The sequence below is a fragment of the Humulus lupulus genome, chromosome 4 (assembly GCF_963169125.1).
Source record: "Humulus lupulus chromosome 4, drHumLupu1.1, whole genome shotgun sequence".
Classification (NCBI taxonomy): Eukaryota; Viridiplantae; Streptophyta; class Magnoliopsida; order Rosales; family Cannabaceae; genus Humulus; species Humulus lupulus.
The window spans coordinates 8259238-8274711 of NC_084796.1; the positions used below are offsets into that span (position 1 = coordinate 8259238).

Genomic DNA, 15474 nt, shown 5'->3' on the forward strand with positions numbered 1-15474 from the left:
TACTAAGTTCAGAACAAATAGAAGGAAAATGCGTGCAATGAAAGAATGTCACAATACAAGTGTTTTACTTAGTCACGTTTGACAAAATCATCATTGTTGGGCATGCAAAACAAAAAAGTATGCAAACGTCAAGATTAAAAATAAGTCAGATATCAATAAATGAGAATAATAATTCAAAAATATGGACTCATTACTTGATATGAAACAAGAAAATGAGTCAAGCATCTTGATTTTGCATACATAATTCGTCACTTTTGGAGAGTTCTAACAGATGGTCAACATTACATTCAATTAAAATTGTTCATCAACTATTATATATCTGGTTCGATACAAAATATAACCAGAAATTTCATCATGGCATTTAAGTAAATATGAGAAGCAGTCTTTCTATTGGGAAAAACAAAGTGAGAGTCTGAGCGAGCTTTAATGTTAATTATCAAGTGAATTGAATCAAACAGCTCGACCCTTCGACCGGCAGAGATATGAGGTCATATTGTAAACATTGACCAAAGCTTGCATTGATTTGATTGAGGAATAGCCATTTCAGGGTGGAGCCAGAATCCAAGTACACTTGACCATCTCATTAGTTTTGCCATTTTGATAACTCCTAATCATTTCGTGGAATTGTGTCATTGGAGCACTGATTTTAGTTCAACACTCTTTAAAAAAAAACATGGTGTGTTCATTTTTGCCACAGCTTTGCTTCTTGTCCATGCACTAGAAATTCCTTCAGAAAGATAGATTCTTTTGTTTAGCATACCAAGATAAAATACAAGAACAGAGCGAATATAAAATCATAGAGCAGATTAAAGTTCATAAAAGTTGAACATCTAAACAAGGCTATGAAATCGATCGACATTGGATCATGTATATTTAAAGGACACTAGGTAGATTTAATATGTCACTGACATCAAACATTGAATCTGATGCCACAGCATCTTAGAATTATCCATATAAAACCACAAGTGTGGCTTTCTAACCAACATAACCTGATAATAAACAACCATGGTGAACCAAAATCGAAAAGTTTGTATATAAATTTCACCACAAATGATTGAATTTTAACAAACAGTAAGAATGACATTATGGAATTGACCAAAAACAGAGTAAGCTTTAAGCCTAGAATCTACTGATATCTCTGGTTCAATACAAAATTTAACCCAAAATTATCATATTTTTTAGGTTAGGAATCATACCATCATAAGCAGCCATATATTGCATTGGTTCCTTGTTGCCGTTTAATTTTCTTTGATTTTTGGAAGCAATGCCAAAAGAAAATGTGTTAAAAAGGAGGAAACTTGCAGCAAAATAATTGACTAATTAAAAGAAAAAAGTAAGAACTAATGGTCAAGCTATATTAAACTATAAACAATTTAGGATCCAATATATGGTTACAAAGAATTATACTGGATTAGGCTTCAGCAAAATTCGTGAACATTATATCAAAACAGAGGAAAACCCCACATAAACATAATCTTTCCTTCCTAATGTAAAGCTCTTTCGTTAATTTTTTAAAAGAAAAACCCAAAATGAACTTACCTGGCCACAAAGTTACTCCTCCAAATCATCAACTTTACAACCACTCGATGATATAGTTCATTCATTCAACTTTACAACCCTCGACGATATAGTTCAATCCAGTGATCATCTGCTTTTTCTTTAATACAAAACAAATAAATATATCTGTTTTTAGGATAGTTTTGAAAATTAAAACTGAAAACACACATTGCAATATTTTTGTATAATTTTTAAAATTAAAAGAATAAGTATAGCTAAATTTGGTTTTTCAATTCATTGTTGCGTTGACATTGAGTTAATAGTAAAATAAATGTGTAAAAAGAAGAAAACGTACCTGATATATAGATGTGTGATGTGTTGAATCTTCGGCCAATCTTCTCCTCCTTTTTCACATCGTTGATTTAGCAAAGGACATTCATAGATATATAAATCAGTAAGAGAAGTAGGCAGCCCTTCTTCTGGCAAGCACCGGAGGCTTTTACAGCTTTTAATTTCCAAGGACGCAAGGGATGTTAGTTGTTGAAACGCCTTTCCATTTAGGGTCTCAAGTTTGCTAGAATTTTCGATCACAATTCTCTTAAGAGTGATCGGAAGGAGCCCTTCGTCGGGAAACGAATCATCTTCCCATCCTCTGATATATATATATTCCAAACATGAGAGTTTCTGTAGATCCCATTTAATATGATTCTCAAAAAGCACTTTTGTGTTCCATAGAGAAAGTGCCTTTACTTTGGCTGTGACAGTCTGTTGAGTTCTCGGAATCAAATCCTTCATTTCTTCACAATCATAGATATTGAGTGTTTCTAATGATGGAAGATAACCGGGTAAGCCAACATTAAGCTTGGGACAATTATACAGCATAAGTTGTTTTAGAAGAGGGAACACTTGACCTTCTTGAAGAATTGCTTCGGTACCAAATGACCATTCTTTCCACATCAACATATTCGAAATAGTTAATATTTCTAAACAAGTGAATAGAGGACCACTGCTATCGATCCCATCACCTATTGAATACACACTATCACATCCTTCAATTTTGAGAACTTTGAGAGAAGCTAGTTGTCCAAGTGGTGGTAAATAACAGCAGCTTTTACAATTGCTCAAACCAATAAATACTAAATTAGAAAATGCATCATCTGCAATCCAGTTCGAGAATGTTGTACCTCTATAACTTTCAATCTCAAGACTCTTCAAGCTTGTATGTGGTCGAAGGGCGTCAAGCACATCTAATTCTTTTTGCGAACTATCAGCATCAACAGCATCATAGCTCCAGCTCAAAGTTAGTTCTGTAAGGTCCTTCTTATCCTTTAAATTAGCTTTTGAAGCCTCCGTTGCATCATTAATATTTTCCAAACCCAAAATGCAAAGGCTTCCACTTAGATGTTCAAGCTCTGCTAAATCTGTAATTTTGAACACGTCATCCTTATGTTTGTCACTCAATACTACAGATGATAAGGATTGCAAGCATTTCATCTGACTGATTCCTTGCGGCATCTCTTTCAAAGGTACCCCTCTAATATCTAAGTAACGCAAATTGATCATTCTTCCCATATTCCTTGGTAATTGAGAAAGCTTTCTACACCACGACAACAATAAAGTTTGTAAATGGTACAAACTACAAACTGACTCATGTAACTCTTCAATTTCAGTATTAGACAAGTCCAAATACCTTAAATGTATTAGACTACCAATTGAATCCGGCAACTCCTTGATAGAAGATTGACTTAAAGAAAGCACTCTTAAACAGCTTCCCTCTGTAAGCAATATATTGTTTCGAGAACCTAGTCCACTTAGAGAGTGCAATGGTAATGCTAGTAAGGTACGCAAAGAATTAGCCTTAAGTTTGTCGAGGTCGTAAGAGCTTTTCCTATATGACAGATGACGAATCTTTGTTGGAAGGCTCTGCACATCACTACTCAAATCCAACCTAAAGCAAAAATCATCTGATACAAGCATGGCTAAATCATGCACGAGGTCATGCATTTGGAGAATGAATGCATACTTACTCGAACATTGAAAGAATGACCTTGATAAGAGATCTTCAAGGTATTCCTTTCCAAATTCCTCCATCTTTTTACTTTTTGAATCCATTGGGAAAAACCCTTCAGCCATCCATAACAAAGTCAAAACTTCTCTGTCAAATTCATAGTCTTTGGGAAATATGGAACAATAAGCAAAACATTGCTTGAGATGTGTAGGTAAGTGACGATAGCTCAACCATAAAGCTGGAAGAATGGAGCCCTCTTTCTTGTACAATTCCTCCCATGTGTCACTGCCAAGTATGTCTTCCCATTTTTTAGGATTTTGTTCACAGCGCAGTAATCCACCAAGAGACTTTATTGCTAAAGGAAGGCCTTTGCACTTCTCCACTATTTTTCTACCAAGTGCTTGCAGATCTTTGTTGCTATTCTGGTCAAAATTACTTCCAAAAGCATGTTTGACAAATAGCTGCCAACAATCTTCATTCAACAAAGTTTGTAGATGATGAATCTGCCCAGTGGCCATAGTAGTTGCGACAATTGTGCTTCGGGTAGTCACAAGAATTTTACTTCCATTTGCTCCAGACTCAAAAGAACTCTTCAGTGTGTCCCACAAAGAATAAGACTCGTTCCAAACATCATCATGAACAAAGAGAAATTTCTTCCCCCTCAATGCTTCCTTCAATTTCCTTCGAAGTTCGTCGAATTTTTCAGTACCACATTTGTTGGTGGTGACCCCCTCAAAGATCTCTTTTGTTATCTTGAAAATATCAAACTCATCCGACACAGTAATCCATACTTTTAGCTCAAAATACTTTTGTACTCTATCATCGTCATAAACAACTTGAGCAAGAGTGGTTTTGCCAAGACCACCCATCCCAACAATCGGGATAACAGAAATGTTACTACCACTATCAACATCATCTTTCAGCAACTGATCAACAATGATTTTTTTCTCAGTATCCCTCCCATAAACATCAGCATGTTCTACCAAAGGAGCTGGTGGCCTTGGTGAAGGTTTGTTCTGAGCACCTTCTCTCAGGCCAAGAGCATCTTTTTGATCAACAAGGATCTTTAGCTTACGAAGGATCTCCATGGAATCAAGCTTAACAGTTTTATCAAATGTGGACAGAAAGGGTGGCATAAATTTCATGAGTACCTTGCTGGCACTGCTGCTGCTAGATTGATCATCTTCAAGCTTGGATCGCAGAGCTTCATAGTCAATCCTGTCCACCAAGTCATCAGCCTGATAGATCACATCTTGAAGCTCGATAAGCCACATCCTGACCTCCTGGTTTCGAAGTTGCTTCTCCTCAGCATCGTTGAGCAGTGCATGAGCTGACCACAACATGGTCTTCAACTCGTATAGCTGGTCTAGAATCGGCTTCTTCCCCTGGAACAGCTGGGGTATCTCAGAGCCCAATCGTTCAAACAAAACCTGAAGTGAAGCAGAAAGCAAAGCACCAGCTACCAGTTCGGCTGCCATGATCAAACCTGAAGTGAAGGACAAAAAGTAGTGAAGGAACAAAGGCTAGAACACTCTTTACTTCTCAGATCTAGAATGCAACAATAGAAGAAAGCGAAGTTAGTGTAGTCTGGTACAATGAACTCTTCTAATGACTAGTGAGACCAGTTTTTCTTTATTTGTTATTTTATTTGTGGTTGGAGTTTCTAAGCTGAATCACGTGTAATAATAGAAAAGAGACAATGGTGACCGTTGGCCACAGTTTTCTCTAAACGAGAAATTGTTTAATGTTTTTTCTTGCCTTTTAATATAATATTTAAGGAGCCATGTTAGTGGACAACATTGTTTAAGTTTGGTCGGTTACTTTTAAGAAAATAAGAATGATATTCTGAGTTGTGGAAATGAAATAAATATGAAACTGTAATAATATTCCAATTTACGTGAGCAAAATACAAAATCATGAGCTAGCCTTCTTTTAATTAAAAAACATAGTTCTAACTTCTACATAATTCTTCTGCTACCTATCCTACATTTTTTTTTTGAGTACACGTGTCTTGCTTGTTATCAGTCTATAATTTTCACATTTTTCTAATTTCGTAAATATGCAATTATAATATGGCTATTACTACTTGAATACAATGATAAGTAAATAAACAAAACTAGCCTTCTTTTAATTAGAAAAGCAGAGTTCTTCAATAATTTTTTTATAGGTAGAACTATGAAGAAAAAAAGTTCATTGCTTAATTTGTCGCAATAAGAATCAGAATGGACAGTATAGTTCAAATGAGAATAATAGATGTGCATGTATATTAAATTTGCACCCAAAATTGACTACATAAAACCAAATAAGTTATGAACTTTCTACCATTTGCTGTTAAAATAATCCAAATTAATGAGATTTATGTTCATCTCTTGTTGTCTTGACTGTAAATACACATGTTATGTCAAATGTTAATTAGAATAAGTATTGCTACTTTGATATGATTAGCTCAAGAGTCAAGAGGGAACAAGTCATTTTGTGCTTATGTGCTCATATAAAGGGGATTCTGTTTCATGTCAAATTAGTACTGGTGGCTGATTGGATCTAGTTCAGTGAGAACCAAATGAACTAATATAGTCAGGCAGAAACATAAACAAGACTTGAAAGTATCAATGCATCAAAACAATACAGAGCCAAAATATATTGAAAATTCTCTATAGCTACAAATCTCAATTAATGCCCCTTGATCAATTGTGAGGAACACATTAGAACTTCAATGATAGAGATATAGAGCAAATAAACAAAGAGGCATCTGCACCACTCTTGAACTTCATCAAGAACAGAAACTGAAACGAGACAGTGATAAGAGGACCTAAACCATTGAAAACATGTGTCCATTTGACAAGTTCCAAACAGCAAAACAACCGAAGATGCGAGTTACTTTCACAATAAAATCTGAAATATTCCAAAGTTGGCAGACAGAAGGTGAAGGTGATTCCTTCAACAAGGTAGATTATTTTGCTTAGCAGACCAAGCTATGGTACAAGGAAAAATTGAATAAAATCCTAGGATAGGACAGATTACGTTCGTAATTAAGCTTTGTTTCCTTAGGATTTTGTATCATAAAGCATTCATAATGGGCTTTCATTTATGTTTTCATCTAGCATATTATTTATAAAAATTATTATAATAACTCATCGTATAGCATTTCAATTTTGTATCATTGTTGTGTTGTGTTGTATCATTTCTTACTTGTTTATAAGAAGAGTAATGATATGTGCACCCAAAATATGCATCTAAATATTACACACAGTGACGTGACAGACTAGCTTCAATCACATTTATTAAAACTGGAACCCACTGTTTTAAAAAGCATTGCCACGTCACTGTGTGTAATGTTTGGGTGCATATTTTGTGTAATCCAGACATTGCATATGTTGTATATATTGTTTGCCAGTTTGTGTCTTCTCCTACTACTGTTCATTGGGCAGTTGTTCTTCGTATTTTGAGGTATCTTCGAGGTACTATCTTCCAAAAATTGGTATTTCCATCAACTTCTTCCTTGGAGCTACAGACATATTTTGATATTAATTATGGTCTTGATCCCATAGATCGTAAGTCAGTTACTGGTTTTTGTATCTTTTTGGGTGATTCTCTTATTTCTTGGAAGAGTAAGAAACAAACTGTGGTCTCTCATTCTTCTATTGAAGCCGAATATCGTGCTATATCATCAACAACGAAAGAGATTGTTTGGTTACGTTAGTTACTTGCAAATATGGGTGTTGTTCTTTCTCATCCCACTGTGACAACCAAAGTGCAATCCAGATTGCTCACAACTCAATCTTTCATGAGCCCACCAAACACATTGAGACAATTGTTATTTTACTCGTCACCACCTAAAGCATGGTAGTATTTGTAATGCCCCGAATTCTCTGATGTGTTTAACGGCATGAATAGTAGGCCGGGAGGGCCATACTTGCTTAATTATGTTATTAATTGATTAAATGCATGTATATGTTGATCATATTATGATATGATGTGAAATGCATGCATATGAGTCCATATTTACAATTATAGGGGTGTGATGATAATTTGGCCCGTTGAGGGTAATTTGTGTATTTGGGTGCATGATATGATTTGTGAATGAGATTCCATTGTTATGGAGATATATTCGAGCTAAGCAACATGAGACGGTTATTTTTAGTGGATTAGCGGTTTTACCATAACGGGGTCAATTTTGGGGTAATAGACATGTTCATTTGATGATAGATTGGGAATATTTGAGATCAGGGTGAAATTTTGGAGGTTTTGACTATAATGTCCCCGGGGGTGTTTTCGGGACCCCGAGCATTAGGTTTTATTTGAGGTTACTTAAGGTTGAAGTAGCTTATCAGATAGAACATACGATAGAAAACCTCTCGTTTCCCTTCGTTAGTTCATTTTCGCCACCCGAAGCATATTTGACAAAATCTTGAGTTCTAGGAGTCGGAATCGAGTGAGGATCGAGGCATATCGATCCTAGGGAAGATTAGAAGCTTCTTGACCGAAGGATTCGACGGAAAACAACCCAATTGAAGGTAATCGAAGTTTAAGTTTTGAGTTTTTCTGAGTTTCTAAGCTTTGAATTGATTTTGTGAATTGTTGAGTTTTCGGTTTGTTCGAGCCTTGGGTTTTGAGGGTTTTGATGCATGGGGAAGCTTGGGAATTATGTTTTGATGATTGGGGAATGTTTAGGTATGTTTTTGGAGGCTTTGGAGTGTTAGAAACGCGGTTGGGAATGGCCTAGGGTGGAGCGCCGCGGCCCTTGCCTCTGGGAACCCTGGGGGCCGCGGCCCAAGGTGCTAGGGCCGCAGCCCTTGCCCTGTTTTCGCCCCGTTTGCTCGTTTTGACCCCGGAAACCTAGTTTTAGGCCTTGGGAGTGTCCTTACTACTTGGATTAGTTTGGATTGATCTCTTGGAGGCTAGATAATGGTTTGAGACCCTTGATTATCTTGATTATTGATGGTATCCCATATGTGTTGTGATTAGGTAACCGCTAAAGGACTAAAAGCTAAACCATTCTCAAAGGTTGTTCTTTTGTTTATTCTAGCTCGAAGCAAAGGTAAGAAAACTGCACCCACAGTGTGACATGCATGGATATTTGTGAGGCATGTTGATTGTATAAATATGGACATGGATTGAATACAGAATCGACAAAAGTGTTAGTATCAGCTGTGAAGCTGAGACTTATTTGTCAGGTTTAGCAGTGATACTGGACACAGGTCAGGTAGCGCTGATTTATTTGTCAGAACGGCTTTAGCGTGAATCACGCAAGCCAACAGAGATTAGATCTAATCAACTACTAGCATTGAATGACTCAAGGAGCATTAATGCCTGACCGACCCTGAGGGTCGATGGATAAACAGAGCTTGGAGGCTAGTGGCTTACCTAGCAGCCACTCTCCCGCTAGAAAACAGAGCTTGGAGGCTAGTGGCTTACCTAGCAGCCACTCTCCCGCTAAAATCATGTGTTGTTCATTTGCTTGTTTGAAAGCTTTATGCTCAGTGTGATTATAATGATAATCATTTGATAATGTTTATGGAAAGTATTATGTTTTCTTGCTGGGCTTTGGCTCATGGGTGCTATGTGGTGCAGGTAAAGGGAAAGAAAATCTCACCTAGCCTTGAGTGGAGAGCTGATGTGGTGTTGTGTACATATGCGGCCGCTTGACCACCACGGCCAAGGTGTTCTCAGAGGAACTAGGGGGTTTACCCTATTTTTGTCGCTTAGGTCGGCGGAACTGTAACTTTAAAACAGTAGTGACCATTTTGTACTGAGAACCACTTGTAAATGTTTTGTTTAGCTCTGCAGAGCAGTTTGTAATAAAATCTCAATTTCCTTTTTATTGGTTTAATACCTTAACCCGTTAATTACACTTAGAGCACGTTTTTGACCAAAGGACTCAGGTAACGAGTCAAATTTCTGGTCCACCGTTCACCGTAACTGTTCTGGGGTAGCCAGGGCGTTACAGTATTGCTTTGCCTTTTGTTTCTTCCAATTTGCAAATTGCAGACTTCTTCACCATGTCACATCCTATTTCACACTTTCACTTTCTAGTTGGCAAACTCTCAATACTTCTTGCTACAACATCGTGAGTTTGAGGGTGTTAAAGTAATTATAATAGTTTATAAGACTAGCTTAGTCTTTCTCTTTGTAAGGATTATATTAGTCTTTTTTCATGTTATGACTTTAGTATAAATTACATATTATTTTATTAATTTGTAATAAAAAACAGTCACTTTTCTTCTATTCATCTCTTTGTCTTCTCAATATTGCACAAAAGATATATGTTGTTATAAGAAATACAGTCGGAGTTTGATTTTCCTTGAAAAGTTTAACTTTGTTTTTGGTTTGCTAAAAGAGAATGTTACTAACTTCAGCACAAATAGAAGGAAAATGCGTGCAATGAAAGAATGTCACAATACAAGTGTTTTACTTAGTCACGTTTGACAAAATCATCATTGTTGGGCATGCAAAACAAAAAAGTCAGATATCAATAACTGAGAATAATACTGCAAAAATATGGACTCATTACTTGATATGAAACAAGAAAATTTATGAGGTCATATTGGAACCAAGCATCAGCTTTACAGATATACTACATACACTTGCACATACCCAAATTATGTTGACCATGGAAACTTTGATCACATGAAAATTTAAATGATATGGGCAGTTCATGGTTCAGTATAGGCATTTTAGGCCCAGTGACTCTTTGAGAATTCATGGCCTTTTAGCTCAAGGGAGGAATTTTGTTTTGTGTTGAAAAGTTCATATATAAGGGAATTCTCTTTCATTTTCATTTAATGATGACATGAAAACAAATTTTGAGGGCGTTGGTCCTTATTAAACTAGCTTAAATCATCAATGCAAGAAAGTGAGATATATTTGGATACTCAATTGCAGAAAATTATCTGAAATTATAGACATTTTATGATGAATTGATTCAAAAAATACAATAGCAATCTAAAATGGGACTTCATTGAAAATTAAAAACAAATCTCAGTGCCAAATATTTTCAAGTCAGTGAGGCGTCACATATATAAGAACTTCCCAGTATAGAAAAATAGAGCAAACAATGAAAGTACATTTCATCCACAAAAAGAAAATAAACTGAGGCATTAATTCACACCACTCTTCAAGTTCATTAAAAACAGAAGCAGCTGCCCATTTGGTGCCATTGAGGGCAGCAAAGCGACTGAAGATTCGAGCAATCTTCCACAATGCAAGATGAAATATTCCAAAGCAGGACGGGGGAAGTAGATAGTTTAGAGTCACTTTCAAAGAAGAAGTAGCATACACTATGGCATCACCAATAGCAAAAGAAGCTGCAGATTAAAACAGAACTTCAATTTTTGACCAAAGCTTGCACTGATTTGATTGAGGAATATCCATTTGAGGGTGGAGCCAGAATCCAAGTACACTTTGAGCATCTCATTAGTTTTGCCATCCATAATAAAATCAATTTTTCTCTTTCAAATTCATAGTCTTTGGGAAATATGGAACAATAAGCAAAACATTGCTTGAGATGTGTAGGTAAGTGACGATAGCTCAACCATAAAGCTGGAAGAATGGAGCCCTCTTTCTTGTACAATTCCTCCCATGTGTCACTGCCAAGTATGTCTTCCCATTTTTTAGGATTTTGTTCACAGCGCAGTAATCCACCAAGAGACTTTAATGCTAAAGGAAGGCCTTTGCACTTCTCCACTATTTTTCTACCAAGTGCTTGCAGATCTTTGTTGCTATTCTGGTCAAAATTACTTCCAAAAGCATGTTTGACAAATAGCTGCCAACAATCTTCATTCAACAAAGTTTGTAGATGATGAATCTGCCCAGTGGCCATAGTAGACGCGACAATTGTGCTTCGGGTAGTAACAAGAATTTTACTTCCATTTGCTCCAGACTCAAAAGAACTCTTCAGTGCATCCCACAAAGAATAAGACTCGTTCCAAACATCATCATGAACAAAGAGAAATTTCTTCCCCCTCAATGCTTCCTTCAATTTCCTTCGAAGTTCGTCGATGTTTTCAGTACCACATTTGTTGGTGGTGACCCCCTCAAAGATCTCTTTTGTTATCTTAAAAATATCAAACTCATCCGACACAGTAATCCATACTTTTAGCTCAAAATACTTTTGTACTCGGTCATCATCATAAACAACTTGAGCAAGAGTGGTTTTGCCAAGACCACCCATCCCAACAATCGGTATAACAGAAATGTTACTACCACTATCAACATCATCTTTCAACAACAGATCAACAATGATTTTTTTCTCAGTATCCCTCCCATAAACATGAGCATGTTCTACCAAAGGAGCTGGTGGCCTTGGCGAAGGTTTGTTCTGAGCACCTTCTCTCAGGCCAAGAGCATCCTTTTGATCAACAAGGCTTATGAAGGATCTCCATGGAATCAAGCTTAACAGTTTTATCAAATGTGGACAGAAAGGGTGGCATAAGTTTCATGAGTACCTTGCTGGCACTGCTGCTGCTAGATTGATCATCTTCTAGCTTGGATCGCAGAGCTTCATAGTCAATCCTGTCCACCAAGTCATCAGCCTGATAGATCACATCTTGAAGCTCAATAAGCCACATCCTGACCTCCTGGTTTCGAAGTTGCTTCTCCTCAGCATCGTTGAGCAGTGAATGAGCTGACCACAACATGGTCTTCAACTCGTATAGCTGGTCTAGAATCAACTTCTTCCCCTGGAACAGCTGGGGTATCTCCTCAGAGGCCAATCGTTCAAACAAAACCTGAAGTGAAGTAGAAAGCAAAGCACCAGCTACAAGTTCCGCTGCCATGATCAAAACCTGAAGTGAAGGACAAAAAGTACTGAAGGAACAAAAGCTAGATTCTTTAGTACTCAATAGAAGAAAACAACAATAGAAGAAATGAAGTCTTCTAATGACTAGTGAGACAGTTGGTCCGGAAAAAATTGCTCCTGCTGATAACAAGTCACAGTTGTCTCCAATGCTGTCTTCTTTACTTTTTGAAAGTATTGCTCAGAATGCGAATGGTGGTGTTTTTGTACCGGAGGGTGGGGGTGAAGTAGAGGTTTCTGGATCACCAACAGAAAAGGCCATTATTTCCTGGGGAATTCAGTTGGGAATGAATTTTGAAGTTGTCAGATCAGAATCTACAATTCTTCATGTTTTCCCATTCAACTCAGAGAAAAAGCGAGGCGGTGTTGCAGTTAAACTTCCTGACTCTCAAGTTCATGTACACTGGAAATGAGCTGCTGAAATAGTTTTGGTTTCATGCACGCAGTATATTGATGAGAGCAATCAAGCAGTAGCCATGGATGAAGAAAAGGTTCTTCATTTCAAGAAAGCTATTGATGACATGGCTGCAAAGGCTTTACATTGTGTTGCTATTGCATACAGAACATGTGAGCTAGAAACAGTTCCAACTGATGAAGAACAACGATCTCGTTGGGCATTACCTGAGGATGATCTTGTTCTACTTGCCATAGTTGGTATCAAGAATCCTTGTCGGGCGAGGGTTAGAAATGCAGTTGAACTATGCCAAAATGCAGGCGTCAAGGTACGCATGGTCACAGGTGATAATCTTCAAACTGCCACAGCAATTGCATTGGAATGTGGTATACTTGGTTCAGAAGCAGAAGCTACAGAGCCAAATGTCATTGAAGGAAAAGTATTCCGTACATATCCTGAGAAAGAAAGAGAAGATTGCAGTTATGGGACGTTCTTCACCTAATGACAAGCTTCTGCTTGTGCAAGCATTAAAGAGAAAGGGACGTGTTGTTGCTGTGACTGGAGATGGAACAAATGATGCTCCTGCACTACATGAGGCTGATATTGGTCTTGCTATGGGTATCCAAGGAACTGAAGTTGCTAAAGAGAGTTCAGATATTATTATTTTGGATGACAATTTTGCTTCAGTTGTGAAGGTTGTTAGATGGGGCCGATCTGTACATGCAAACATTCAGAAATTTATTCAGTTCCAGCTCACAGTTAATGTTGCAGCACTTATTATTAATGTTGTGGCTGCTGTTTCCTCTGGTGGTGTTCCACTTAATGCAGTGCAGCTTCTTTGGGTTAATCTTATCATGGATACTCTTGGTGCATTAGCATTGGCTACTGAACCCCCTACTGATCACCTGATGCATAGACCCCCAGTTGGCCGAAAAGAAGTGATTAGTGTGCAAGGGGAAAAAAAATCATGTTCCAAAGAATTTTGTGCGATTGGGGGTCCTCTTTTGATGTGTTGTTGGTCCCATGGCACTCAATAACTTGTGTTGCTAATTGGTTATTACGTGGTTGACACCTACCTAACAAGGATAACACCAAAAATTACCTTACATTCTGCTTTTTTCTTTGTTGTGTTTTTATTTTTGGGTCATGTTGTGTACACATTTGTTTTCGAGGCATGTTTTGTAATCCCCGGTTTACGTTAGGTGAGTGTTGAGTGTCAATATGTAGATACTAATGATCTCTCAACACTCGAAAGCGTGATGCATTTCAATCTTGCGTTTTGTAATTTTCCTTATGAGGATCAAATCTCACCAATTTGCCTTTCAAAAAAATATATATAGTCAGGCAGAAACATAAACAAGACTTGAAAGTATCAATGCATCAAAACAATACAGAGCCAAATTATGTTGAAAATTCTCTATAGCTACAAATTTCAATTAATGTCCCTTGATCAATTGTGAGGAACACATTAGAACTTCAATGATAGAGATATAGAGCAAATAAACAAAGAGGCATCTGCACCACTCTTCAACTTCATCAAGAACAGAAACTGAAACGAAACAGTGATAAGAGGACCTAAACCATCGAAAACATGTGTCCATTTGACAAGTTCCAACACAGAAAAACAACTGAAGATGCGAGTTACTTTCATAATAAAATCTGAAATATTCCAAAGTTGGCAGACAGAAACATAGATGTCATACACATACACTGGTGAAGGTGATTCCTTCAACAAGGCAGATTATTTTGCTTAGCAGACCAAGCTATAGTACAATGAAAAATTGAATAAAATCCTAGGATAGGACAGATTAAGTTCGTAATTAAGCTTTGTTTCCTTAGGATTTTGTATCATAAAGCATTCATAATGGGCTTTCATTTATGTTTTCATCTAGCATGTTATTTATAAAATTATTATAATAACTCATCGTATAGCATTTCAATTTTGTATCATTGTTGTGTTGTGTTGTGTTGTATCATTTCTTACATGTTTATAAGAAGAGTAATGATATGTGCACCCAAAATATGCATCTAAACATTACACACAGTGCGTGGCAGACTAGCTTTGCCAATTACATTTATTAAAACTGGAACTCACTGTTTTAAAAAGCATTGCCACGTCACTGTGTGTAATGTTTGGGTGCACATTTTGTGTAATCCAGACATTGCATATGTTGTTCATATTGTTAGCTAGTTTGTGTCTTCTACTACTATTCATTGGGCAGTTGTTCTTCGTATTTTGAGGTATCTTCGAGGTACTATCTTCCAAAAATTGGTATTTCCATCAACTTCTTCCTTGGAACTACAGACATATTTTGATGTTGATCATGGTCTTGATCCCACAGATCGTAAGTCAGTTATTGGTTTCTGTATCTTTTTGGGTGATTCTCTTATTTCTTGGAAGAGTAAGAAACAAACTGTGGTCTCTCATTCTTCTACTGAAGCAGAATATCGTGCTATGTCATCAACAACGAAAGAGATTATTTGGTTACATTGGTTACTTGCAGATATGGGTGTTGTTCTTTCTCATCCCAATCCTGTGTATTGTGACAACCAAAGTGCTATCCAGATTGCTCACAACTCAGTCTTTCATGAGCCCCCGAACACATTGAGATTAATTGTCATTTTACTAGTCCCCACCTAAAGCATGGCAGTATTGCTTTGCCTTTTGTTCCTTCCAATTTGCAGATTGCAAACTTCTTCACCAAGTCACATCCTATTTCACAATTTCACTTTCTACGTGGCAAACTCTCAATACTTCTTGCTACAACATCGTGAGTTTGG

The 15474-nt window shown here is 37.0% G+C and overlaps 3 protein-coding genes and 1 pseudogene across 6 annotated transcripts; 1 reads left to right on the forward strand and 3 right to left on the reverse strand.

The window, feature by feature from the left end:
• Positions 1-231: 231 nt before the first annotated feature.
• Positions 232-5065, reverse strand: LOC133829865 (putative disease resistance RPP13-like protein 1). 4 transcript variants are annotated; one of them, XM_062259683.1, is made up of 4 exons: positions 1853-5065; positions 1540-1648; positions 1197-1246; positions 232-727 (listed from the first exon to the last, which is right to left on the reverse strand). In XM_062259683.1, the coding sequence occupies exons 1-2, from the start codon at positions 4981-4983 to the stop codon at positions 1645-1647; spliced, it is 3135 nt and encodes a 1044-aa protein (XP_062115667.1). In that variant the 5' UTR covers positions 4984-5065; the 3' UTR covers positions 232-727; positions 1197-1246; positions 1540-1644. The 4 variants fall into 4 exon arrangements, with proteins under 4 accessions (XP_062115667.1, XP_062115666.1, XP_062115664.1 ...); XM_062259682.1 differs by having other exon boundaries at positions 232-717; positions 1540-1657; XM_062259680.1 differs by having other exon boundaries at positions 1540-1657.
• A 5373-nt stretch (positions 5066-10438) lies between these two features.
• LOC133829864 (putative disease resistance RPP13-like protein 1) lies at positions 10439-11862 on the reverse strand. The gene has a single exon (XM_062259679.1). It carries the CDS (start codon positions 11673-11675, stop codon positions 10830-10832), a length of 846 nt encoding a protein of 281 aa, XP_062115663.1. The 5' UTR covers positions 11676-11862; the 3' UTR covers positions 10439-10829.
• On the reverse strand, positions 11860-12279 carry LOC133831857 (putative disease resistance RPP13-like protein 1). The gene has a single exon (XM_062262266.1). The coding sequence runs from the start codon at positions 12277-12279 to the stop codon at positions 11860-11862; it is 420 nt and encodes a 139-aa protein (XP_062118250.1).
• Positions 12280-12382: 103 nt separating this feature from the next.
• Positions 12383-14007, forward strand: LOC133831858 (calcium-transporting ATPase 10, plasma membrane-type-like; annotated as a pseudogene).
• Positions 14008-15474: the final 1467 nt, after the last annotated feature.

Excerpts from the sequence above, each read along its gene's own strand:
- LOC133829865 (XM_062259681.1), bottom strand. The coding sequence starts at position 4,983 with ATGGCAGCCGAACTGGTAGCTGGTGCTTTGCTTTCTGCTTCACTTCAG.
- LOC133829864 (XM_062259679.1), bottom strand. The coding sequence starts at position 11,675 with ATGGGTGGTCTTGGCAAAACCACTCTTGCTCAAGTTGTTTATGATGAT.
- LOC133831857 (XM_062262266.1), bottom strand. The coding sequence starts at position 12,279 with ATGGCAGCGGAACTTGTAGCTGGTGCTTTGCTTTCTACTTCACTTCAG.